The sequence below is a fragment of the Oncorhynchus gorbuscha genome, linkage group LG07 (assembly GCF_021184085.1).
Source record: "Oncorhynchus gorbuscha isolate QuinsamMale2020 ecotype Even-year linkage group LG07, OgorEven_v1.0, whole genome shotgun sequence".
Lineage (NCBI taxonomy): Eukaryota > Metazoa > Chordata > Actinopteri > Salmoniformes > Salmonidae > Oncorhynchus > Oncorhynchus gorbuscha.
This window is the reverse complement of record NC_060179.1, coordinates 154291-181904: the sequence shown is the minus strand read 5'-3', so window position 1 is coordinate 181904 and position 27614 is coordinate 154291. Positions and strand designations below refer to the sequence as shown.

Genomic DNA, 27614 nt, shown 5'->3' with positions numbered 1-27614 from the left:
CACACACACAATTTTAAAGGTTCCATTTTTTCATGTGTACAACATCTAAAAACTTGCATCACAATACTGAGAACGTTTCCATTTCTAAAAGGAGGTATTTGATGTGTTTTTTGAAGAAATAAAAAAAAAATTCTCAGAGCTCCCGTACTACACAACGACGATGAGGAAGTGAATCGCTGGTTGGAGCAGGTGAAAGTTAAATCGCAAAAAATATATATTCTTAAACATTTGAATTATTTTATTTGCTATGTGAAGTGATGGGGTATAAAATGGACTTTAATATCAAATTAACTTAATCCTTGTAGTCTGGTGCATATTTGTTTTTATCTCAGTTCAGTTACAGCATGGTCCAGTTAGTGACTCACTCAGTTCAGTTACAGCATGGTCCAGTTAGTGACTCACTCAGTTCAGTTACAGCATGGTCCAGTTAGTGACTCACTCAGTTCAGTTACAGCATGGTCCAGTTAGTGACTCAGTTCAGTTACAGCATGGTCCAGTTAGTGACTCAGTTCAGTTACAGCATGGTCCAGTTAGTGACTCACTCAGTTCAGTTACAGCATGGTCCAGTTAGTGACTCAGTTCAGTTACAGCATGGTCCAGTTAGTGACTCACTCAGTTCAGTTACAGCATGGTCCAGTTAGTGACTCACTCAGTTCAGTTACAGCATGGTCAGAGTTAGTCACTCAGTTCAGTTACAGCATGGTCCAGTTAGTGACTCACTCAGTTCAGTTACAGCATGGTCCAGTTAGTGACTCACTCAGTTCAGTTACAGCATGGTCCAGTTAGTGACTCACTCAGTTCAGTTACAGCATGGTCCAGTTAGTGACTCACTCAGTTCAGTTACAGCATGGTCCAGTTAGTGACTCACTCAGTTCAGTTACAGCATGGTCCAGTTAGTGACTCACTCAGTTCAGTTACAGCATGGTCCAGTTAGTGACTCACTCAGTTCAGTTACAGCATGGTCCAGTTAGTGACTCACTCAGTTCAGTTACAGCATGGTCCAGTTAGTGACTCACTCAGTTCAGTTACAGCATGGTCCAGTTAGTGACTCACTCAGTTCAGTCACAGCATGGTCCAGTTAGTGACTCACTCAGTTCAGTCACAGCATGGTCCAGTTAGTGACTCACTCAGTTCAGTCACAGCATGGTCCAGTTAGTGACTCACTCAGTTCAGTTACAGCATGGTCCAGTTAGTGACTCACTCAGTTCAGTTACAGCATGGTCCAGTTAGTGACTCACTCAGTTCAGTTACAGCATGGTCCAGTTAGTGACTCACTCAGTTCAGTTACAGCATGGTCCAGTTAGTGACTCACTCAGTTCAGTTACAGCATGGTCCAGTTAGTGACTCACTCAGTTCAGTTACAGCATGGTCCAGTTAGTGACTCACTCAGTTCAGTCACAGCATGGTCCAGTTAGTGACTCACTCAGTTCAGTCACAGCATGGTCCAGTTAGTGACTCACTCAGTTCAGTCACAGCATGGTCCAGTTAGTGACTCACTCAGTTCAGTCACAGCATGGTCCAGTTAGTGACTCACTCAGTTCAGTTACAGCATGGTCAGAGTTAGTGACTCAGTTCAGTTACAGCATGGTCCAGTTAGTGACTCAGTTCAGTTACAGCATGGTCCAGTTAGTGACTCAGTTCAGTTACAGCATGGTCCAGTTAGTGACTCAGTTCAGTCACAGCATGGTCAGAGTTAGTGACTCAGTTCAGTCACAGCATGGTCAGAGTTAGTGACTCAGTTCAGTCACAGCATGGTCCAGTTAGTGACTCACTCAGTTCAGTCACAGCATGGTCCAGTTAGTGACTCAGTTCAGTTACAGCATGGTCAGAGTTAGTGACTCACTCAGTTCAGTTACAGCATGGTCAGAGTTAGTGACTCACTCAGTTCAGTTACAGCATGGTCCAGTTAGTGACTCACTCAGTTCAGTCACAGCATGGTCCAGTTAGTGACTCACTCAGTTCAGTTACAGCATGGTCAGAGTTAGTGACTCAGTTCAGTTACAGCATGGTCCAGTTAGTGACTCAGTTCAGTTACAGCATGGTCCAGTTAGTGACTCAGTTCAGTTACAGCATGGTCCAGTTAGTGACTCAGTTCAGTCACAGCATGGTCAGAGTTAGTGACTCAGTTCAGTCACAGCATGGTCAGAGTTAGTGACTCAGTTCAGTCACAGCATGGTCCAGTTAGTGACTCACTCAGTTCAGTCACAGCATGGTCCAGTTAGTGACTCAGTTCAGTTACAGCATGGTCAGAGTTAGTGACTCACTCAGTTCAGTTACAGCATGGTCAGAGTTAGTGACTCACTCAGTTCAGTTACAGCATGGTCAGAGTTAGTGACTCACTCAGTTCAGTTACAGCATGGTCAGAGTTAGTGACTCACTCAGTTCAGTTACAGCATGGTCAGAGTTAGTGACTCACTCAGTTCAGTTACAGCATGGTCAGAGTTAGTGACTCACTCAGTTCAGTTACAGCATGGTCCAGTTAGTGACTCACTCAGTTCAGTTACAGCATGGTCCAGTTAGTGACTCACTCAGTTCAGTTACAGCATGGTCCAGTTAGTGACTCACTCAGTTCAGTTACAGCATGGTCCAGTTAGTGACTCACTCAGTTCAGTTACAGCATGGTCCAGTTAGTGACTCACTCAGTTCAGTTACAGCATGGTCCAGTTAGTGACTCACTCAGTTCAGTTACAGCATGGTCCAGTTAGTGACTCACTCAGTTCAGTTACAGCATGGTCCAGTTAGTGACTCACTCAGTTCAGTTACAGCATGGTCCAGTTAGTGACTCACTCAGTTCAGTTACAGCATGGTCCAGTTAGTGACTCACTCAGTTCAGTTACAGCATGGTCCAGTTAGTGACTCACTCAGTTCAGTTACAGCATGGTCCAGTTAGTGACTCACTCAGTTCAGTTACAGCATGGTCCAGTTAGTGACTCACTCAGTTCAGTTACAGCATGGTCCAGTTAGTGACTCACTCAGTTCAGTTACAGCATGGTCCAGTTAGTGACTCACTCAGTTCAGTTACAGCATGGTCCAGTTAGTGACTCACTCAGTTCAGTTACAGCATGGTCCAGTTAGTGACTCACTCAGTTCAGTTACAGCATGGTCCAGTTAGTGACTCACTCAGTTCAGTTACAGCATGGTCCAGTTAGTGACTCACTCAGTTCAGTTACAGCATGGTCCAGTTAGTGACTCACTCAGTTCAGTTACAGCATGGTCCAGTTAGTGACTCACTCAGTTCAGTCACAGCATGGTCCAGTTAGTGACTCACTCAGATCAGTCACAGCATGGTCCAGTTAGTGACTCACTCAGATCAGTCACAGCATGGTCCAGTTAGTGACTCACTCAGTTCAGTCACAGCATGGTCCAGTTAGTGACTCACTCAGTTCAGTCACAGCATGGTCCAGTTAGTGACTCACTCAGTTCAGTCACAGCATGGTCCCGTTAGTGACTCACTCAGTTCAGTCACAGCATGGTCCAGTTAGTGACTCACTCAGTTCAGTTACAGCATGGTCCAGTTAGTGACTCACTCAGTTCAGTCACAGCATGGTCCAGTTAGTGACTCACTCAGTTCAGTCACAGCATGGTCCAGTTAGTGACTCACTCAGTTCAGTCACAGCATGGTCCAGTTAGTGACTCACTCAGTTCAGTCACAGCATGGTCCCGTTAGTGACTCACTCAGTTCAGTCACAGCATGGTCCCGTTAGTGACTCACTCAGTTCAGTTACAGCATGGTCCCGTTAGTGACTCACTCAGTTCAGTTACAGCATGGTCCAGTTAGTGACTCACTCAGTTCAGTCACAGCATGGTCCAGTTAGTGACTCACTCAGTTCAGTCACAGCATGGTCCAGTTAGTGACTCACTCAGTTCAGTCACAGCATGGTCCAGTTAGTGACTCACTCAGTTCAGTCACAGCATGGTCCAGTTAGTGACTCACTCAGTTCAGTTACAGCATGGTCCAGTTAGTGACTCACTCAGTTCAGTTACAGCATGGTCCAGTTAGTGACTCACTCAGTTCAGTTACAGCATGGTCCAGTTAGTGACTCACTCAGTTCAGTCACAGCATGGTCCAGTTAGTGACTCACTCAGTTCAGTCACAGCATGGTCCAGTTAGTGACTCACTCAGTTCAGTCACAGCATGGTCCAGTTAGTGACTCACTCAGTTCAGTCACAGCATGGTCCAGTTAGTGACTCACTCAGTTCAGTCACAGCATGGTCCAGTTAGTGACTCACTCAGTTCAGTCACAGCATGGTCCAGTTAGTGACTCAGTTCAGTTACAGCATGGTCCAGTTAGTGACTCAGTTCAGTTACAGCATGGTCCAGTTAGTGACTCAGTTCAGTTACAGCATGGTCCAGTTAGTGACTCAGTTCAGTTACAGCATGGTCAGAGTTAGTGACTCAGTTCAGTTACAGCATGGTCAGAGTTAGTGACTCAGTTCAGTCACAGCATGGTCAGAGTTAGTGACTCAGTTCAGTCACAGCATGGTCCAGTTAGTGACTCAGTTCAGTTACAGCATGGTCCAGTTAGTGACTCAGTTCAGTTACAGCATGGTCCAGTTAGTGACTCAGTTCAGTTACAGCATGGTCCAGTTAGTGACTCAGTTCAGTTACAGCATGGTCCAGTTAGTGACTCAGTTCAGTTACAGCATGGTCAGAGTTAGTGACTCAGTTCAGTTACAGCATGGTCAGAGTTAGTGACTCAGTTCAGTTACAGCATGGTCCAGTTAGTGACTCAGTTCAGTTACAGCATGGTCCAGTTAGTGACTCAGTTCAGTTACAGCATGGTCCAGTTAGTGACTCAGTTCAGTCACAGCATGGTCAGAGTTAGTGACTCAGTTCAGTCACAGCATGGTCAGAGTTAGTGACTCAGTTCAGTTACAGCATGGTCAGAGTTAGTGACTCAGTTCAGTTACAGCATGGTCCAGTTAGTGACTCAGTTCAGTTACAGCATGGTCCAGTTAGTGACTCAGTTCAGTTACAGCATGGTCCAGTTAGTGACTCAGTTCAGTCACAGCATGGTCAGAGTTAGTGACTCAGTTCAGTCACAGCATGGTCAGAGTTAGTGACTCAGTTCAGTCACAGCATGGTCCAGTTAGTGACTCACTCAGTTCAGTTACAGCATGGTCAGAGTTAGTGACTCACTCAGTTCAGTTACAGCATGGTCAGAGTTAGTGACTCACTCAGTTCAGTTACAGCATGGTCAGAGTTAGTGACTCACTCAGTTCAGTTACAGCATGGTCAGAGTTAGTGACTCACTCAGTTCAGTTACAGCATGGTCCAGTTAGTGACTCACTCAGTTCAGTTACAGCATGGTCCAGTTAGTGACTCACTCAGTTCAGTTACAGCATGGTCCAGTTAGTGACTCACTCAGTTCAGTTACAGCATGGTCCAGTTAGTGACTCACTCAGTTCAGTTACAGCATGGTCCAGTTAGTGACTCACTCAGTTCAGTTACAGCATGGTCCAGTTAGTGACTCACTCAGTTCAGTTACAGCATGGTCCAGTTAGTGACTCACTCAGTTCAGTTACAGCATGGTCCAGTTAGTGACTCACTCAGTTCAGTTACAGCATGGTCCAGTTAGTGACTCACTCAGTTCAGTTACAGCATGGTCCAGTTAGTGACTCACTCAGTTCAGTTACAGCATGGTCCAGTTAGTGACTCACTCAGTTCAGTTACAGCATGGTCCAGTTAGTGACTCACTCAGTTCAGTTACAGCATGGTCCAGTTAGTGACTCACTCAGTTCAGTTACAGCATGGTCCAGTTAGTGACTCACTCAGTTCAGTTACAGCATGGTCCAGTTAGTGACTCACTCAGTTCAGTTACAGCATGGTCCAGTTAGTGACTCACTCAGTTCAGTTACAGCATGGTCCAGTTAGTGACTCACTCAGTTCAGTTACAGCATGGTCCAGTTAGTGACTCACTCAGTTCAGTTACAGCATGGTCCAGTTAGTGACTCACTCAGTTCAGTTACAGCATGGTCCAGTTAGTGACTCACTCAGTTCAGTTACAGCATGGTCCAGTTAGTGACTCACTCAGTTCAGTTACAGCATGGTCCAGTTAGTGACTCACTCAGTTCAGTTACAGCATGGTCCAGTTAGTTAGTCACTCAGTTCAGTTACAGCATGGTCCAGTTAGTTACTCACTCAGTTCAGTTACAGCATGGTCCAGTTAGTGACTCAGTTCAGTTACAGCATGGTCCAGTTAGTGACTCAGTTCAGTTACAGCATGGTCCAAGTTAGTGACTCAGTTCAGTTACAGCATGGTCCAGTTAGTGACTCACTCAGTTCAGTTACAGCATGGTCCAGTTAGTGACTCACTCAGTTCAGTTACAGCATGGTCCAGTTAGTGACTCACTCAGTTCAGTTACAGCATGGTCCAGTTAGTGACTCACTCAGTTCAGTTACAGCATGGTCCAGTTAGTGACTCACTCAGTTCAGTTACAGCATGGTCCAGTTAGTGACTCAGTTCAGTTACAGCATGGTCAGAGTTAGTGACTCAGTTCAGTTACAGCATGGTCAGAGTTAGTGACTCAGTTCAGTTACAGCATGGTCCAGTTAGTGACTCAGTTCAGTTACAGCATGGTCCAGTTAGTGACTCAGTTCAGTTACAGCATGGTCCAGTTAGTGACTCAGTTCAGTCACAGCATGGTCAGAGTTAGTGACTCAGTTCAGTCACAGCATGGTCAGAGTTAGTGACTCAGTTCAGTTACAGCATGGTCAGAGTTAGTGACTCAGTTCAGTTACAGCATGGTCCAGTTAGTGACTCAGTTCAGTTACAGCATGGTCCAGTTAGTGACTCAGTTCAGTTACAGCATGGTCCAGTTAGTGACTCAGTTCAGTCACAGCATGGTCAGAGTTAGTGACTCAGTTCAGTCACAGCATGGTCAGAGTTAGTGACTCAGTTCAGTCACAGCATGGTCCAGTTAGTGACTCACTCAGTTCAGTCACAGCATGGTCCAGTTAGTGACTCAGTTCAGTTACAGCATGGTCAGAGTTAGTGACTCACTCAGTTCAGTTACAGCATGGTCAGAGTTAGTGACTCACTCAGTTCAGTTACAGCATGGTCAGAGTTAGTGACTCACTCAGTTCAGTTACAGCATGGTCCAGTTAGTGACTCACTCAGTTCAGTTACAGCATGGTCCAGTTAGTGACTCACTCAGTTCAGTTACAGCATGGTCCAGTTAGTGACTCACTCAGTTCAGTTACAGCATGGTCCAGTTAGTGACTCACTCAGTTCAGTTACAGCATGGTCCAGTTAGTGACTCACTCAGTTCAGTTACAGCATGGTCCAGTTAGTGACTCACTCAGTTCAGTTACAGCATGGTCCAGTTAGTGACTCACTCAGTTCAGTTACAGCATGGTCCAGTTAGTGACTCACTCAGTTCAGTTACAGCATGGTCCAGTTAGTGACTCACTCAGTTCAGTTAGCATGGTCCAGTTAGTGTCAGTTCAGTTACAGCATGGTGACTCACTCAGTTCAGTTACAGCATGGTCCAGTTAGTGACTCACTCAGTTCAGTTACAGCATGGTCCAGTTAGTGACTCACTCAGTTCAGTTACAGCATGGTCCAGTTAGTGACTCACTCAGTTCAGTTACAGCATGGTCCAGTTAGTGACTCACTCAGTTCAGTTACAGCATGGTCCAGTTAGTGACTCACTCAGTTCAGTTACAGCATGGTCCAGTTAGTGACTCACTCAGTTCAGTTACAGCATGGTCCAGTTAGTGACTCACTCAGTTCAGTTACAGCATGGTCCAGTTAGTGACTCACTCAGTTCAGTTACAGCATGGTCCAGTTAGTGACTCACTCAGTTCAGTTACAGCATGGTCCAGTTAGTGACTCACTCAGTTCAGTTACAGCATGGTCCAGTTAGTGACTCACTCAGTTCAGTTACAGCATGGTCCAGTTAGTGACTCACTCAGTTCAGTTACAGCATGGTCCAGTTAGTTAGTCACTCAGTTCAGTTACAGCATGGTCCAGTTAGTTACTCACTCAGTTCAGTTACAGCATGGTCCAGTTAGTGACTCAGTTCAGTTACAGCATGGTCCAGTTAGTGACTCAGTTCAGTTACAGCATGGTCCAAGTTAGTGACTGTTCAGTTACAGCATGGTCCAGTTAGTGACTCACTCAGTTCAGTTACAACATGGTCCAGTTAGTGACTCACTCAGTTCAGTTACAGCATGGTCCAGTTAGTGACTCACTCAGTTCAGTTACAGCATGGTCCAGTTAGTGACTCACTCAGTTCAGTTACAGCATGGTCAGAGTTAGTCACTCAGTTCAGTTACAGCATGGTCCAGTTAGTGACTCAGTTCAGTTACAGCATGGTCAGAGTTGGTCACTCAGTTCAGTCACAGCATGGTCCAGTTAGTGACTCAGTTCAGTCACAGCATGGTCCAGTTAGTGACTCAGTTCAGTCACAGCATGGTCCAGTTAGTGACTCAGTTCAGTCACAGCATGGTCCAGTTAGTGACTCAGTTCAGTCACAGCATGGTCCAGTTAGTGACTCAGTTCAGTCACAGCATGGTCCAGTTAGTGACTCAGTTCAGTCACAGCATGGTCCAGTTAGTGACTCAGTTCAGTCACAGCATGGTCCAGTTAGTGACTCAGTTCAGTCACAGCATGTTCCAGTTAGTGACTCAGTTCAGTCACAGCATGGTCCAGTTAGTGACTCAGTTCAGTCACAGCATGGTCCAGTTAGTGTGTGTGTGTGTGTGTGATACATCTTACCTTATTGCTGCCACGGCATGGCCCAGTTCGTGTATGACCCCACTGACCAGCAAAGCAGAGAAGAAGTAGGCCAGCTGGCTGACTGGCAGGTTTATACCTGGGACCTGCACACACACATACACAGCAGTCAGTACACAGACACACACACACAAACACACACACATTCTTTGTACGTACCACCACCTGTAGTGTTTGTTGATTGGCTCCCTGAGGGTGGTCTGATGTCATCTGATGGACAGTCTGCTGCAGGGTTCTAATCAGCAGCACCACCGAACCACACATAGACACCAGCCCAAACACTAGACCACTGGTAAACCTACACACACACACAATTGTGGAACCAGGAACCGAGAGAATTAGGGTTAAGAGGGGTCAGGGATAAGAAGTCAGGTCTTACCAGAGAGGTAGAGGGCATGAGGGTTAAGGGTCAGAGGTCAGGTCTTACCAGAGGGAGAGTGTGTGAGGGTTAGAGGCCAAGGATCAGAGGTCAGGTCTTACCAGAGGTAGAGGGCGTGTGGGTTGATGCGAGCGCAGCGTGAGAAGAGGCGGTTGAAGAGGGAGGTCTGCCAGCGGATGTGGAACGGAGAGAGAGAGAGACCCTTTGACCCTAGCCACATCTCATAACAATGACCATATGACTCAGACAACTGAGGGAGAGGAGGAGAGAGGACGTGTTACCTCTGCCCCGACACACATATCAAATACATTTGATTCATTCAAATGTATGTTTTAGCACAATATTCCAAATACCAGTATCACAAGAATGAAGGTTTTGTTCTTTTAAAATTTTTATTTCACCTTTATTTAACCAGGTAAGCAAGTTGAGAACAAGTTCTCATTTACAACTGCGGCCTGGCAGTTGGTAGCTACATAGCTGTCTTTGCTGTCTTCGTATCATCGTATCATCGTATCCAAGATAATTGTGTTGTTTAGGTTTAGAGTGTGTAGTCTTAGAGTGATTATCTTAATTTACCGAGGTTAGCTAGCCAGCTATTTGTCGTCCTTAACGTAGGTGACTCTGCTAGCTAGCCAACAGCTAGCCAACGCTAGCCAACGTCTTCTGTATAGAACTCAACTACCCGGTCGCATTCACAGGTTGTATCACATTTTCACTTCATTTCATTACAGTACAACGGTTTGATTTGTTTGATCGTAGCTAGCTACTTAGCTAGCTACATAGCCGTCTTTGTATCAAAGATAATTGTGTAGTCTAGAGCGATTTTCTAGGTTCGCTAGCCATCTATTGTCGTTCTTTTAACGCAACGTAACGTAAACAACACTGCTAGCTAGCCTGCTAGCCCCGAATAGCAACACTGCAGAAACTATTACACTCAACGGAACGACTTGATTAGTGTAGTGTCAACAACGCACCCACTGCCAGCTGGCCTACTTCAGCAGTACTGTATCATTTTAATCATTTTAGTCAATAAGATTCTTGCTACGTAGCTTAACTTTCTGAACATTCGAGACGTGTAGTCCACTTGTCATTCCAATCTCCTTTGCATTAGCGTAGCCTCTTCTGTAGCCTGTCAACTATGTGTCTGTTTATCCCTGTTCTCTCCTCTCTGCACAGACCATACAAACGCTCCTCACCGCGTGGCCGCGGCCACCCTACTCTGGTGGTCCCAGCGCGCACGACCCACGTGGAGTTCCAGGTCTCCGGTAGCCTCTGGAACTGCCAATCTGCGGTCAACAAGGCAGAGTTCATCTCAGCCTATGCCTCCCTCCAGTCCCTCGACTTCTTGGCACTGACGGAAACATGGATCACCACAGACAACACTGCTACTCCTACTGCTCTCTCTTCGTCCGCCCACGTGTTCTCGCACACCCCGAGAGCGTCTGGTCAGCGGGGTGGTGGCACCGGGATCCTCATCTCTCCCAAGTGGTCATTCTCTCTTTCTCCCCTTACCCATCTGTCTATCGCCTCCTTTGAATTCCATGCTGTCACAGTTACTAGCCCTTTCAAGCTTAACATCCTTATCATTTATCGCCCTCCAGGTTCCCTCGGAGAGTTCATCAATGAGCTTGATGCCTTGATAAGCTCCTTTCCTGAGGACGGCTCACCTCTCACAGTTCTGGGCGACTTTAACCTCCCCACGTCTACCTTTGACTCTTTCCTCTCTGCCTCCTTCTTTCCACTCCTCTCCTCTTTTGACCTCACCCTCTCACCTTCCCCCCTACTCACAAGGCAGGCAATACGCTCGACCTCATCTTTACTAGATGCTGTTCTTCCACTAACCTCATTGCAACTCCCCTCCAAGTCTCCGACCACTGCCTTGTATCCTTTTCCCTCTCGCTCTCATCCAACACCTCCCACACTGCCCCTACTCGGATGGTATCGCGCCGTCCCAACCTTCGCTCTCTCCCCCGCTACTCTCTCCTCTTCCATCCTATCATCTCTTCCCTCCGCTCAAACCTTCTCCCACCTATCTCCTGATTCTGCCTCCTCAACCCTCCTCTCCTCCCTCTCTGCATCCCTTGACTCTCTATGTCCCCTATCCTCCAGGCCGGCTCGGTCCTCCCCTCCCGCTCCGTGGCTCGATGACTCATTGCGAGCTCACAGAACAGGGCTCCGGGCAGCCGAGCGGAAATGGAGGAAAACTCGCCTCCCTGCGGACCTGGCATCCTTTCACTCCTCTCTACATTTTCCTCCTCTGTCTCTGCTGCTAAAGCCACTTTCTACCACGCTAAATTCCAAGCATCTGCCTCTAACCCTAGGAAGCTCTTTGCCACCTTCTCCTCCCTCCTGAATCCTCCGCCCCCTCCCCCCCCTCCTCCCTCTCTGCAGATGACTTCGTCAACCATTTTGAAAAGAAGGTCGACGACATCCGATCCTCGTTTGCTAACGACACCGCTGGTTCTGCTCACACTGCCCTACCCTGTGCTCTGACCTCTTTCTCCCCTCTCTCTCCAGATGAAATCTCTCGTCTTGTGACGGCCGGCCGCCCAACAACCTGCCCGCTTGACCCTATCCCCTCCTCTCTTCTCCAGACCATTTCCGGAGACCTTCTCCCTTACCTCACCCGCTCATCAACTCATCCCTGACCGTTGGCTATGTCCCTTCCGTCTTCAAGAGAGCGAGAGTTGCACCCCTTCTGAAAAAACCTACACTCGATCCCTCCGATGTCAACAATTACAGACCAGTAATCCCTTCTTTCTTTTCTCTCCAAAACTCTTGAACGTGCCGTCCTTGGCCAGCTCTCCCGCTATCTCTCTCTGAATGACCTTCTTGATCCAAATCAGTCAGGTTTCAAGACTAGTCATTCAACTGAGACTGCTCTCCTCTGTATCACGGAGGCGCTCCGCACTGCTAAAGCTAACTCTCTCTCCTCTGCTCTCATCCTTCTAGATCTATCGGCTGCCTTCGATACTGTGAACCATCAGATCCTCCTCTCCACCCTCTCCGAGTTGGGCATCTCCGGCGCGGCCCACGCTTGGATTGCGTCCTACCTGACAGGTCGCTCCTACCAGGTGGCGTGGCGAGAATCTGTCTCACCACGCGCTCTCACCACTGGTGTCCCCCAGGGCTCTGTTCTTGGCCCTCTCCTATTCTCGCTATACACCAAGTCACTTGGCTCTGTCATAACCTCACATTGTCTCTTTTATCATTGCTATGCAGACGACACACAATTAATCTTCTCCTTTCCCCCTTCTGATGACCAGGTGGCGAATCGCATCTCTGCATGTCTGGCAGACATATCAGTGTGGATGACGGATCACCACCTCAAGCTGAACCTCAGCAAGACGGAGCTGCTCTTCCTCCCGGGGAAGGACTGCCCGTTCCATGATCTCGCCATCACGGTTGACAACTCCATTGTGTCCTCCTCCCAGAGCGCCAAGAACCTTGGCGTGATCCTGGACAACACCCTGTCGTTCTCAACTAACATCAAGGCGGTGGCCCGTTCCTGTAGGTTCATGCTCTACAACATCCGCAGAGTACGACCCTGCCTCACACAGGAAGCGGCGCAGGTCCTAATCCAGGCACTTGTCATCTCCCGTCTGGATTACTGCAACTCGCTGTTGGCTGGGCTCCCTGCCTGTGCCATTAAACCCCTTCAACTCATCCAGAACGCCGCAGCCCGTCTGGTGTTCAACCTTCCCAAGTTCTCTCACGTCACCCCGCTCCTCCGTTCTCTCCACTGGCTTCCAGTTGAAGCTCGCATCCGCTACAAGACCATGGTGCTTGCCTACGGAGCTGTGAGGGGAACGGCACCTCAGTACCTCCAGGCTCTGATCAGGCCCTACACCCAAACAAGGGCACTGCGTTCATCCACCTCTGGCCTGCTCGCCTCCCTACCACTGAGGAAGTACAGCTCCCGCTCAGCCCAGTCAAAACTGTTCGCTGCCCTGGCCCCCCAATGGTGGAACAAACTCCCTCACGACGCCAGGACAGCGGAGTCAATCACCACCTTCCGGAGACACCTGAAACCCCACCTCTTTAAGGAATACCTAGGATAGGTTAAGTAATCCCTCTCCCCACCCCCCCTAAGTTTTAGATGCACTATTGTAAGTGACTGTCCCACTGGATGTCATAAGGTGAATGCACCAATTTGTAAGTCGCTCTGGATAAGAGCGTCTGCTAAATGACTTAAATGTAATGTAAATGTAAGAGGCCAAGATAAAGCAAAGCAGTGCAACACAAACACAGGGTTACACATTGACTGTATGCTTGTTTATTCCATAACACAATAGAAACTAAATTAAGTCTATATACAGTGTGTGCAAATGGTGTGAGGTGGTAAGGCAATAAATAGGCCATAGTAGCAAAGTAATTACAATTTAGCAGATTAACACTGGATAAATGAGTAGATGATGTGCAAGTAGAAATACTGGTGTGCAAAAGACCAGAAAATCAAATCAAATAAAAACAGCATGGGGATCAGGTAGGTAGATTGGGTGGGCTATTTACAGATGGACTATGTACAGCTGCAGCGATCGGTTAGCTGCTCAGATAGCTGATGTTTAAAGTTAGTGAGGGAAATATAATTCTCCAGCGATATATGCAATTCGTTCCAGTCACTGGCAGCAGAGAACTGGAAGGAAAGGCGGCCAAAGGAGGTGTTGGCTTTGGGGATGACCAGTGAGATATACCTGCTGGACTACAGGTGGGTGTTGTTATCGTGACCAGTGAGCTGAGATAAGGCGGAGCTTTACCTAGCATAGACTTATAGATGATCTGGAGCCACTGGGTCTGGCGCCTAATATGTAGAGAGGGCCAGCCGACTAGAGCATACAGGTCGTGGGTGGGTGGTATAAGGGGCTTTGGTAAAAAAAATGGATGGCACTGTGATAGACTGCATCCAGTTTGCTGAGTAGAGTGTTGGAAGCAATTTTGTAGATGACGTCGCCTAAGTCGAGGATCGGTAGGATAGTCAGTTTTACTAGGGTAAGTTTGGCGGCGTGAGTGAAGGAGGCTTTGTTGCAAAATAGAAAGCAGATTTTAGATTTCATTTAGGATTGGAGATGTTTAATATGAGTCTGGAAGGAGAGTTTACAGTCTAAACAGACACCTAGGTATTTGTAGTTGTCCACATATTCTAGGTCAGAACCGTCCAGGGAAGTGATGCTAGTCGGGCAGGCAGGTGCGGGCAGTAAACGGTTGAAAAGCATGCATTTGGTTTTACTATAGTTTAAGACCAGTTGGTGGCCACGGAATTAGTGTTTTATGGCATTGAAGCTTGTTTGGAGGTAAGTTAACAGTGTCCAAAGAAGGGCCAGATGTATACAGATTGGTGTCGTCTGCGTAGAGGTGGATCAGGGAATCACCCGCAGCAAGAGCGATATCATTAATATATACAGAGAAAAGAGTCGGCCCAAGAATTGAACCCTGTGGCACCCCCAGAGTGACTGCCAGAGGTCCGGACAACAGGCCCTCCAATTTGACACACTGAACTCTATCTGAGAAGTAGTTGGTGAACCTGGCGAGGCAGTCATTTGAGAAACCAAGGCTGTGGAGTCTGCCGATAAGAATACCACCGTATTGACAGAGTCGAAAGCCTTGGCCAGGTCGATGAAGACGGCTGCACAGTACTGTCTTTTATCGATGGCGGTTATATCGTTTAGTACCTTGAGCGTGGCTGAGGTGCACCCGTGACCAGCTCGGAAACCAGATTGCACAGCGGAGAAGGTACGGTGGGATTCGAAATGGTCAGTGATCTGTTTATTAACTTGGCTTTCGAAGACTTTCGAGAGGCAGGGCAAGATGTATATAGGTTAAAAACAGTTTGGGTCTAGAGTGTCACCTCCTTTGATTAGGGGCATGACCGCGGCAGCTTTCCAATCTTTAGGGATTTTGGACGATACGAAAGAGTCTTATGAGCGTTTATGTCCGCTTGTTCTTATGTTGTCTTTTTGGTCTGTCTCCTTCACTCCTGCTGTGACTCTGCACTCTCTCATTTACACACACACACACACACACACACACACACCAAGCCCCCCCCCCACACCCCAAGCCCCTCCCACTCAACAACAAAGATAAGAGCACTGTCTCTCAGACAAGCGGTTTGAACTCCGTACTTGCATTTTAGCTTTGGTCCAACAGAATCGGTCTTATGGACATCAAAACATTATTTTACTGTAATAGAGGAGAAAACCTTCCTAACTATACCCTAATTACGTCTTTACTCCTCAAATCGTACACAGAGCAGACCCCATTAGAACCAGAGACATCTCAACTCCTCAAATCGCACACAGAACAGACCCCATTAGAACCAGAGACATCTCAACTCCTCAAATCGCACACAGGAACAGACCCCATTAGAACCAGAGACATCTCAACTCCTCAAATCGCACACAGAGCAGACACTATTAGAACCAGAGACATCTCAACTCCTCAAATCGCACACAGAGCAGACCCCATTAGAACCAGAGACATCTCAACTCCTCAAATCGCACACAGAGCAGACACTATTAGAAGCAGAGACATCTCAACTCCTCAAATCGCACACAGAGCAGACACTATTAGAACCAGAGACATCTCAACTCCTCAAATCGCACACAGAGCAGACCCCATTAGAACCAGAGACATCTCAACTCCTCAAATCGCACACAGAGCAGACACTATTAGAACCAGAGACATCTCAACTCCTCAAATCGCACACAGAGCAGACCCCATTAGAACCAGAGACATCTCAACTCCTCAAATCGCACACAGAGCAGACACTATTAGAACCAGAGACATCTCAACTCCTCAAATCGCACACAGAGCAGACCCCATTAGAACCAGAGACATCTCAACTCCTCAAATCGCACACAGAGCAGACCCCATTAGAACCAGACATCTCTACTTCTCAAATCGCACACAGAGCAGACACTATTAGAACCAGAGACATCTCAACTCCTCAAATCGCACACAGATCAGACACTATTAGAACCAGAGACATCTCAACTCCTCAAATCGCACACAGAGCAGACACTATTAGAACCAGAGACATCTCAACTCCTCAAATCGCACACAGAGCAGACCCCATTAGAACCAACATTGAATATGGAAAATGAATGCTCAGTTTGTCAAACGCGGCATTATGGTAACATGTACCGCTAGAAGCATTTTACCCAAAGACTGTATTACCAGCTGTCTAGTTTTATAAAATGTGCAATAAGCATGAAACAATTATAAGGAATTGGCAAGTTCTTCTCATTGTGAAAAATAAGGTTGGCCACTTGATTTGAACATTTGAACAAAGTGGACTGGATAGCATTCTGTTCAAACAGTTGGAGATGGACAGAAGGGTGTGTTCATAACAATTCAACTGTTCTAACTTGCTATTAAGCAAGACTTTAAATACAAAGACTAGCTGGCTAATCACTAACACGTGGGCTTGTGTTTGAGAGACTTGTTTATGAGACCTTGGTTCATTTTCTATAATAATTGCTACAAGATGTTGGTCATTAGTAGTAGATGTGCAAAAAAAAAAGTTATTTTCATAGAGTCGCTTTCATGTCTGTCTATTGCAAAAAAACAGGTAAACTATTTTGATAAAATAATTAAAATTATCAAATGGTTCTTATGGTGGTGGAAGGTTTATACAAAATTTAGCCTAGGTATATATTCACAAGGCCCGTTTGAAGTGCAGTGTATTTCACCTTAATTTGTACAACTAAGCTTATATAGAGAACACACACACACAATACAGTTGAAGTCGGAAGTTTACATACACTTAGGTTGGACTCGTTTTTCAACCACTCCACAAATGTCTTGTTAATAACAAACTATAGTTTTGGCAAGTTGGTTAGGACATCTACTTTGTGCATGACACAAGTCATTTTTCCAACAATTGTTTACAGACAGATTATTTCACTGTATCACAAATCCAGTGGGTCAGAAGTTTACATACACTAAGTTGACTGTGCCTTTAAACAGCTTGGAAAATTATGTCATGGCTTTAGAAGCTTCTGATAGGCTAATTGACATAATTTGAGTCAATTGGAGGTGTACCTGTGGATGTATTTCAACGCCTACCTTCAAACTCAGTGCCTCTTTGCTTGACATCATGAGAAAATTAAAAGAAACCAGCAGACTTCAGAAAGAAAACTGTAGTCCTATGAGATGATATATAAAACAACGCAAGATTCAAGACTTTGTGCTTTTCAGCTAAAATTATTATCTAGACTTCTTGCCAACAAAATTTTGAATATTTGTGGCATAAAATCATCGAAGCTCTGCAGATTTTGTTGTGAGGATACAGAATCAATAGACCATTTATTTTGGTATTGCTCTCAGGTAGCCTGTTTCTGGTCTCTGGTCTCAGGTTCAGGAATGGCTGAAAAATGCATAGCATTGATCTAAAAATTGACCCTAGAAAAATTATTTATCTTCAACTCTGTAGATTGTATTCGATTAGATAGATTGAAATTGTACGGTAAATATCATAGCATAGTTGAAAGATATGTGTTGCGTAGAAACCCGAAGAGGGTGGCCAGCAGAGATAGATGGGATGGGCTGGGGGAAGCTGAGGGTTGGTATGTGGAATTGGAGACAAGTGGGAGGAGTTGCTGTGTGAGAGACAGAATGATGGGATGGGCTGAGGGAAGCTGTGGGTTGGTATGTGGAATTGGAGACAAGTGGGAGGAGTTGCTGTGTGAGAGACAGAATGATGGGATGGGCTGAGGGAAGCTGTGGGTTGGTATGTGGAATTGGAGACAAGTGGGAGTGGAGTTGCTGTGTGAGAGACAGAATGATGGGATGGGCTGGGGGAAGCTGTGGGTTGGTATGTGGAATTGGAGACAAGTGGGAGGAGTTGCTGTGTGAGAGACAGAATGATGGGATGGGATGGGCTGAGGGAAGCTGTGGGTTGGTATGTGGAATTGGAGACAAGTGGGAGGAGTTGCTGTGTGAGAGACAGAATGATGGGATGGGCTGGGGGAAGCTGTGGGTTGGTATGTGGAATTGGAGACAAGTGGGAGGAGTTGCTGTGTGAGAGACAGAATGATGGGATGGGCTGGGGGAAGCTGTGGGTTGGTATGTGGAATTGGAGACAAGTGGGAGGAGTTGCTGTGTGAGAGACAGAATGATGGGATGGGCTGGGGGAAGCTGAGGGTTGGTATGTGGAATTGGAGACAAGTGGGAGGAGTTGCTGTGTGAGAGACAGAATGATGGGATGGGCTGAGGGAAGCTGTGGGTTGGTATGTGGAATTGGAGACAAGTGGGAGGAGTTGCTGTGTGAGAGACAGAATGATGGGATGGGCTGGGGGAAGCTGTGGGTTGGTATGTGGAATTGGAGACAAGTGGGAGGAGTTGCTGTGTGAGATACAGAATTATGGTCAAAAGGGGGGGGGGGGGAGTCTAAATAAAACAATAAAAGTACATTTGAATGACACTAAGTGGCAATGTTTTTACAACTAATCCGGTTTGCCTGAGGCTGATGCCATGCAGGTGTTTGTACACATGCATATACACACAAATAAACACATACAAGAACACACACATACATGTAACAGTGCTAGACATGCCTACTGTATATGTTTGTGTGCATTGCTGTTATGATTTTAGTTGTCCTTTGTTTTAAATTTATTTTGTTTTATTATTTTTGCATTGTTGTTTGCTGTTTTCTTCTGTCTTTTCCTTGTTTCTCTTTAGTTCATTCTCTTGGTTGTTGGTGCATTGGGGGGTTCTTGGGGGTGGGGAATGGAATTAATTGTATTTTTTATTGTCCTCGGGGAGGACTGTGGGAGGGATCTCGACTGGTTGAGGGACAGCTATTGGGGAACTGTGGGGGGGCTCTCGACTGGTTGAGGGACAGCTATTGGGGAACTGTGGGATGGATCTCGACTGGTTGAGAGCCAGCTATTGGGGAACTGTGGGGGGATCTCGACTGGTTGAGGGACAGCTATTGGGGAACTGTGGGGGGGGATCTCGACTGGTTGAGGGACAGCTATTGGGGAACTGTGGGGGGGATCTCGACTGGTTAAGGGACAGCTATTGGGGAACTGTGGGGGGGATCTCGACTGGTTGAGGGACAGCTATTGGGGAACTGTGGGGGGGGATTTGAAGGGTTTGGGTTTCACAAGATTGTAATCATGAAAAAGGAAACTGACATATTTCATATCACTATCATGCACACGCACACGCACCCTCACACATGATGGCTCTGTTGCAGAAAGACTGATTCATGTTAGATAGTGTCTTGATGCTGTATTGTTTGTCCTTCATGTTCTAATAGTTTAATGTTAACCCTTCCTTGTGTTTTTTGTAATAAAAAAATTATAAAAAATAAATAAACGATTCCTATATCAACATAAGCTGAGAGGCCACTCTGCAAGATAGAAGCCACTGCTCCAAAACCGTTACGAAAAAGCCAGACTACGGTTTGCAACTGCACATGAGGACAAAGATCGTACTTTTTGGAGAAATGTCCTCTGGTCTGATGAAACAAAAATAGAACCGTTTGGCCATAATGACCATCGTTATGTTTAGAGGAAAAAGGGGGAGGCTTGCAAACCGACGAACACCATCCCAACCATGAAGCACGGGGATGGCAGCATCATGTTGTGGGGGTGCATTGCTACAGGAGGTACTGGTGCACTTCACAAAATAGATGGCATCATAAGGGAGGGAAAATCGGTGGATATATTGAAGCAACATCTCAAGACATCAGTCAGGAAGTTAAAGCTTGGTTGCAAATGGGTCTTCTAAATGAACAATGACCCCAACCATACTTCCAAAGTTGTGTCAAAATGGCTTAAGGACAACAAAGTCAAGGTATTGGAGTGGCCATCACAAAGTCCTGACCTCAATCCCATAGAAATTTTGTGGGCAGAACTGAAAAAGTGTGTGCGAGCAAGGAGGCCAACAAACCTGACTCAGTTACACCAGCTCGGTCAGGAGGTATGGGCCAAAATTCACCTTACTTATTGTGGGAAGCTTGTGGAAGGCTACCTGAAACGTTTGACCCAAGTTAAACAATTTAAAGGCAATGCTACCAAATACCAATTGAGTATATGTAAACTTCTGACCCACTGGGACTGTGATGAAATAAATAAAAGCTGAAATAAATCATCCTCTACTGTTATTCTGACATTTTATATTCTTAAAATAAAGAGGTGATCCTAACTGTCCTAAAACAGGGGATTTTTACTAGGATTAAATGTCAGGAATTGTGAAAAACTGAGTTTAAATGTATTTGGCTAAGGTTTATGTAAACTTCCGACTTCAACTGTATATACAGTGAATCGACCATATGTTTGAAAAAAATGTAGATGTGATTTTTAGGCCATACCACTGCCATTTACACCAATCGTGCTAGCCCCTGTACGCACACCGATCGTGCTAGCCCCTGTACGCACACCGATCGTGCTAGCCCCTGTACGCACACCGATCGTGCTAGCCCCTGTACGCACACCGATCGTGCTAGCCCCTGTACGCACACCGATCGTGCTAGCCCCTGTACGCACACCGATCGTGCTAGCCCCTGTAAGCACACCGATCGTGCTAGCCCCTGTAAACACACCGATCGTGCTAGCCCCGGTAAGCACACCGATCGTGCTAGCCCTTGTAAGCACACCGATAGTCCTAGCCCCGGTAAGCACACCGATCGTGCTAGCCCCGGTAAGCACACCGATCGTGCTAGCCCTTGTAAGCACACCGATAGTCCTAGCCCCTGTACTCACACCGATCGTGCTAGCCCCTGTACGCACACCGATCGTGCTAGCCCCTGTACGCACACCGATCGTGCTAGCCCCTGTACGCACACCGATCGTGCTAGCCCCTGTACGCACACCGATCGTGCTAGCCCCTGTACGCACACCGATCGTGCTAGCCCCTGTACGCACACCGATCGTGCTAGCCCCTGTAAGCACTGATAGTCCTAGCCCCTACAGGACTGTAACTACCCATTGGATATCATGAAATTGGGGATAAAAAGGGACAACAAAAAAAATTCATAAAAGAAAAAGTGATTGAGGTCAAAAAACCTGAAGACAAAAACTTGGGTTAATCAGTCTTTTTCTGTGGTATCAAGTATCGATTTTTCCAATTCTGCCCTCTAGAGGATTTAGCAGAAAATTACAAATGGCATTGAAATCTGCAATAAATAAATGTTGTACTTTATTTTAAGTCTCTTTTTGCACTTTAACAGCTACAATAAATCTATCCAAATCAATGTAAAAATCTAAAACTTTCTTCGTCACCTGCGCCAAATACAACAAGTGTAGACTTTACCATGAAATGCTTACTGACAAGCCCTTAACCAACAGTGCAGTTCAAGAAAGAGTTAAGAAAATATTTTCTAGATAAACTAAAGTAAATTATAGAAAACACAATGACATAACAATAACGAGGCTATATACAGGGGGTACCGAGTCAATGTGCGGTGGTTCAGGTTAGTAATGAGGCTATATACAGGGGGTACCTGTACCGATTCAATGTGTGGGGTTCAGGTTAGTAATGAGGCTATATACAGGGGTTACCTGTACTGAGTCTATGTGCAGGGGTTCAGGTTAGTAATGAGGCTATATACAGGGGGTACCAGTACTGAGTCAATGTGCAGGGGTTCAGGTTAGTAATGAGGCTATATACAGGGGGTACCAGTACTGAGTCAATGTGTGGGGATAAGGTTAGTAATGAGGCTATATACAGGGGGTACCTGTACCGATTCAATGTGTGGGGTTCAGGTTAGTAATGAGGCTATATACAGGGGGTACCGGTACTGAGTCAATGTGCAGGGGTTCAGGTTAATAATGAGGCTATATACAAGGGGGTACGACTGTCTGTGTGTTTGGACCATGATAGTTATTTTGACTATAAACACAAGGGCATGCTAATTTAAAAGATGGCTAGTCATCATTAGCCTGGTTCTGTATGGAGGCACATTATGGAACACTAAGGAAATGGTGCAACCAACTGAAAAGGTTGGTAGCACAGTAGTAATGTTACGGTTGTTTCCAAAGCTCCGAGGCATGCATCGACATTGCTAAGCAGTTTCATTCGAAACAGTGTGCTGATGCTTGTATCACTTTATCAGAAATACGTGATCAATGACGTCCGATGCTTATTTTTCCCGAACAACCACCTGATTGGTTTGGTATTGGTTTGGTAGAAGATAAAAGGCTACTGGCATGTGCGACGTCATTTATAATAATTTGGCTATTCTAAATTATTTTGACTAGCACCTGCAATGACAACAAGGAAAGTGGAACAGCGCTCTGACCCCCGAGGACTGGACCATCTCAGGTAACACATGCTGCTGTGTCAGATGGAAACGTATCGTAATAGTGAACTGCTTAGTTAACGTTAGCTAGCTAACTACCTCGTATAAGTAAAATATAACAGCAGGTTAATTACATAACAATCTCGTTAGATCGGATCCGTCGTGCAGATAACTTCGGTCGATGGACCGGATCTAATGACTACCGTTAGGGAGCATACAGTCAGTGAAAACATTACAACACCGGGATCGTAACATTACCTTCAGAAGCACGTCTGTTAGATAGACGAAGCACCAGCCGCACAAAACACACACCACGAGCGGCACGGGAATCATGACGAGAGAAAGAGCAGACACATACAGGGGGGAGAAGAAATATAACACACTCAATCTCTACACGGTTACAGACGAGCTCGTCGTCTTCCCCACTGTGTGACGTCACTTCCGGGACGATGACGCAAGGCCAGAGATAGTTCCTCATTGGTGCGATTTGCTTGGATCGTTGAAATTTCTGCTCTTCACTCCGTTGTCAGTTTAGCCAACATTTCACTGATCTTTAGAAAGCATTTTTTTTTTTTTGTGTCCTTCAGGGCAGCTGTCAATGATCACGTTTGGCTGCGTTACATTTTATTTTTTTATGGCGGTTTGATCGCGGGGAAGGCACCAGTAATGTCTGCAGTTTTCGGTTTGGTTATTTGTTTTAAGTGTATTAGTCCATAAATACATATATTTGTCAAAATTCTTCATCTCTCCCAAGTTTTATTCGACTAGTAGTTGTTCTGAAATGTTTATATCTTGCCTACATTTTACTCCCTCCTTTGTTTAATATTAGTTTGAGTTTATTTTATTTTTACATGGACAGTGCACATTAATCAACGTTTCAGTAAAAGTGCTGGTTTTAGCCAGCTGGCTAATTTTCAACCGCAGTCCCTGGGCAGGTTATTAAAAACAATTACAATATAGCAACATAGGACAAGCAAGACATAGCAACATAGGACAAGCAAGACATAGCAACATAGGACAAGCAAGACATAGCATACAGACAGAGCAACATAGGACAAGCAAGACATAGCATACAGACAGAGCAACATAGAACAAAAAGCAGCAAGACAAAATTCATAAAAGCAACAAAGTGTTTCCACACCTCACAAGCTACAGACAACAGATAACATGGAAAGTGGCAACACACAGCTAGGGACCATGTTCACCAATCTGATTGACCTTTAGCCATGTCTTCATGCATTTTGTGAAAGTCTGATAGGTGGTGCAGTTATGTCTGGAATACACTGCCATCAGACACACATGGGAAGCTCTCACAGAGAAAACGGATTTACTAAAGGTGCATTTCCTTATTAAGGGAACTATACAGTCACCTCTCATGGCAGACCTTGTGGATCTGCTGCCATATGTTTGGGTTTTCTTTTTAACAAAAATACTGATTGGAGGGGGAGCCAAGCCATTTAGGATCTTGAATACAAGACATGCGTCGGTGTATTGCACAATTTTTTACCAACTCAGGAGCTCATGCTTTCTGAGGATGTAACAGTGATGATGGCTATTGGGCTTCCTATCATGCACTCTGAGAGCCTGTTTGTAGACAGACTGAATAGGTCCTAATGTTGTACAGCAAGCTTGGGCCCAAATAGTCAAGCAGTATGTTAAGTGGGGGAGTATCATAGATTTGAAGTACAGTTTTGCTACCTCTGTAGTCAAACAATTTAATCTCAAGGCATCAGGGGAAAAGTTGAACTTGGACAATTTTGTGATGAGAATCTCATGGTTAACCGTATCAAAAGGCCTCCTTAGGTCCAGAAACACAGCCCCAACAACGCCCCCTTTGTCCATCTTGGACTTCACATTTTCCAGAAGAAAGCAGTTGGCCGGATCTGTGGAGTTTTTCGCTCTGAAGCCAAACTGCATGGAGTGTAATGTGAAGGGACTGTTGAGGTGGGCAATCAGTTGTTCTGCTACACACTTTTCAACAACCTTTGACACCACAGGTAGTATACTAAAACACTGTAGTTACACATAAATTATTAATTTTGGTTGCCTATCCTGACGTGAAGTTTGTTCTTTAGAAAGTATTTCACTCTGATCTGTGCCACAGAAAGTATTTGACTCTAGTGACAAAATTAAGGAAATTAGAAGGGGGGGGTTAGTGTACCATCTGTGTATAAACTCAGCAAAAAAAGAAAACGTCCCTTTTTCAGGACCCTGTCTTGCAAATATAATTCATGGAAATCCAAATAACTTCACAGATCTCCATTGTAAAGGCTTTAAGCACTGTTTCCCATGCTTGTTCAATGGACCATAAAAAATGAATGAACATGCATCTGTGGAATGGTCGTTAAGACACTAACAGCTTAGGCAATTAAGGTCACAGTTATGAAAACTTAGGACACTAAAGAGGCCTTTCTACTGACTCTGAAAACCCCCCAAAAGAAAGATGTCTCCCTGCTCATCTGCGTGACTGTGCCTTAGGTATGCTGCAAGGAGGCATGAGGACTGCAGATGTGGCCTGGGCAATAAATTTCACTGTCCGTACTGTGAGACGCAGGTGATCGTCCTCACAGTGGCAGACCATGTGTAACAACACCTGCACAGGAATGGAACATCCGAACATCACACCTGCGGGACAGGTACAGGATGGCAACAACAACTATCCAAGTTACACCAGGAACGCACAATCCCTCCATCAGTGCTCAGACTGTCCGCAATAGTTTGAGAGAGGCTGGACCGAGGGCTTGTAAGGCCTGTTGTAAGGCAGGTCCTCACCAGACATCACCGGCAACAATGTCGCCTATGGGCACAAACCCACCGTCGCTGGACCAGACAGGACTGCCAAAAAGTGCACGTCACAGTTTTGTCTCACCAGGGGTGATGGTCAGATTCGTGTTAATCGTCGAAGGAATGAGCATTACACCGAGGCCTGTATTCTGGAGCGGGATCGAGTTGGAGGGTCCGTCATGGTCTGGGGCAGTATGACACAGCATCATTGGACTGAGCTTGTTGTCATTGCAGGCAATCTCAATGCTGTGTGTTACAGGGAAGACATCCTCCTCCTCCTTCCTTCCTGCAGGCTCATCCTGACATGACCCTCCAGCATGACAATGCCACCAGTCGTACTGTTCGTGATTTCCTGCAAGACAGGAATGTCAGTGTTCTGCCATGGCCAGCGAAGATCCCGGATCTCAATCCCATTGAGAACGTCTGGGACCTGTTTGATCGGCGGGTGAGGGCTAGGGCCATTCCACCCAGAAATGTCCGGGAACTTATATATAATATAATAATATATGCCATTTAGCAGACGCTTTTATCCAAAGCGACTTACAGTCATGTGTGCATACATTCTACGTATGGGTGGTCCCGGGGATCGAACCCACTACCCTGGCGTTACAAGCGCCATGCTCTACCAACTGAGCTACACTTGCAGGTACCTTGGTGGAAGAGTGGGTAACAACTCACAGCATTTGTAATCCAAGATAGCGTAGCAGTCGGACATCTTGCCGTGTCCCTTGAATATATCGTTTTTTTGAAACATATTTTTCTTCGCATAGCTTTTAAAACATTTTGCTAAACCTCAACTTCGAAATACTCTCCTGCAACCCTCCTCACCCAATGTAGCGCGGATCTGCTTTTTTTCTAAAGTACTTATATTTACTTCGGATCCGGAACCCCTCAACTGAAGCTAGCCAGCTAACTACCAGCAAACCATTGCTAGCGGTCATCAGCTAACCTTTAGCTCGGAAAGCTCTCGCCAGTTCGAACAACGCGACTCTAACCAGAGCATAATGGACCTATTATTTTTATTTAATTTATTTTTTATCCCCGGATTCCCACCGCAAACGGAACATTTTCAGCTGGATCTTCACAACTAGCTATCTAGCTAACCGCAACCCCGGATTATTACTCCTGGCTAGCGTTTCCATCCACTTAGCTTGAAGCTAGCCCAGCCAGAGCTCCTGTGCTACCACCGAAGCATACTCCTGGGCTACAATATCCAGACCCACTACCGGTCGTTCGATGTCACCGCATGAAGAGGCATAAACAGACTCACCCCATCGCGACGTCCCCCAAAGACTAACTTTCTAGCCCTTGCTAACTGCTAGTTGTTTAGCCCCGGTCCGCTAACTGCTACCTTGCTCAGCCCCGGCCTACTAACTGTTAGCTTGTTAGCACAGGCCTGCTAACTGTCTGAATCGCAGAGTCCCCAGCCAGCCCAACCACTCACTGGACCCATATTTACTTCCAATCTCTTTTCGATTTTTAATTCGATTATACCTTCCGGTAACCTGTCTCACCCAATGTGATACGGAATCGCTATTATTTTTAATTTTTAGAACACATTCAAGAACCTCCAGAAGCTAAACAGCTAACTAGCTGCAAGCTATTTAATCATTGTTAGCCACTGCTACTCCTCCTCTGTTCCACGGGTGATGTGGAGGTAAACCTAGGCCCTGCGTGTCCCTAGGCACCCTCATTTGTTGACTTCTGTGATCGAAAAACCCTTGGTTTCATGCATGTCAACATCAGAAGCCTCCTCCCTAAGTTGGTTTTACTCACTGCTTTAGCACACTCTGCTAACCCTGATGTCCTTGCCATGTCTGAATCCTGGCTCAGGAAGGCCACCAAAAATTCTGAGATTTCCATACCCAGCTATAACATTTTCCGTCAAGATAGAACCGCCAAAGGGGGAGGAGTTAGCCTGCAAAGTAATGTCATACTTTCCAGGTCCATAGCCAAACAGTTCGAACTACTAATTTAAAAAATGACTCTCTCCAGAAATAAGTCTCTTACTGTTGCCGCCTGCTACCGACCCCCCTCAGCTCCCAGCTGTGCCCTGGACACCATTTGTGAATTGATTGCCCCCCATCTAGCTTCAGAGTTTGTTCTGTTAGGTGACCTAAACTGGGATATGCTTAACACCCCGGCAGTCCTACAATCTAAGCTAGATGCCCTCAATCTCACACAAATCATCAAGGAACCCACCAGGTACAACCCTAAATCTGTAAACAAGTGACCTGATAGATGTCATCCTGACCAACTGGCCCTCCAAATACACCTCCGCTGTCTTCAACCAGGATCTCAGGGATCACTGCCTCATTGCCTGTATCCGCTACGGAGCCGCAGGCAAACGACAACCCCTCACCACTAGCAAACGCTACCTTAAACACTTCTGTGAGCAGGCCTTTCTAATCGACCTGGCCCGGGTATCCTGGAAGGACATTGACCTCATCCCGTCAGTTGA

At 46.1% G+C, this 27614-nt stretch overlaps 1 protein-coding gene across 1 annotated transcript in view; it reads right to left on the bottom strand.

Annotated features, from left to right (window-relative positions):
* Positions 1-22808, bottom strand: part of mbtps2 (membrane-bound transcription factor peptidase, site 2) — a 56999-nt gene extending 34191 nt beyond the window's left edge. Inside the window, exons 1-4 of the mRNA XM_046355384.1 lie at positions 22628-22808; positions 9222-9370; positions 8901-9039; positions 8724-8827 (exon numbers count right to left, since the gene is read on the bottom strand). Of these exons, the coding sequence (XP_046211340.1) occupies positions 8724-8827; positions 8901-9039; positions 9222-9370; positions 22628-22702 (467 nt within the window). The 5' untranslated portion in view covers positions 22703-22808. The remainder of the gene's footprint in view (positions 1-8723; positions 8828-8900; positions 9040-9221; positions 9371-22627) is intronic.
* Positions 22809-27614: the final 4806 nt, after the last annotated feature.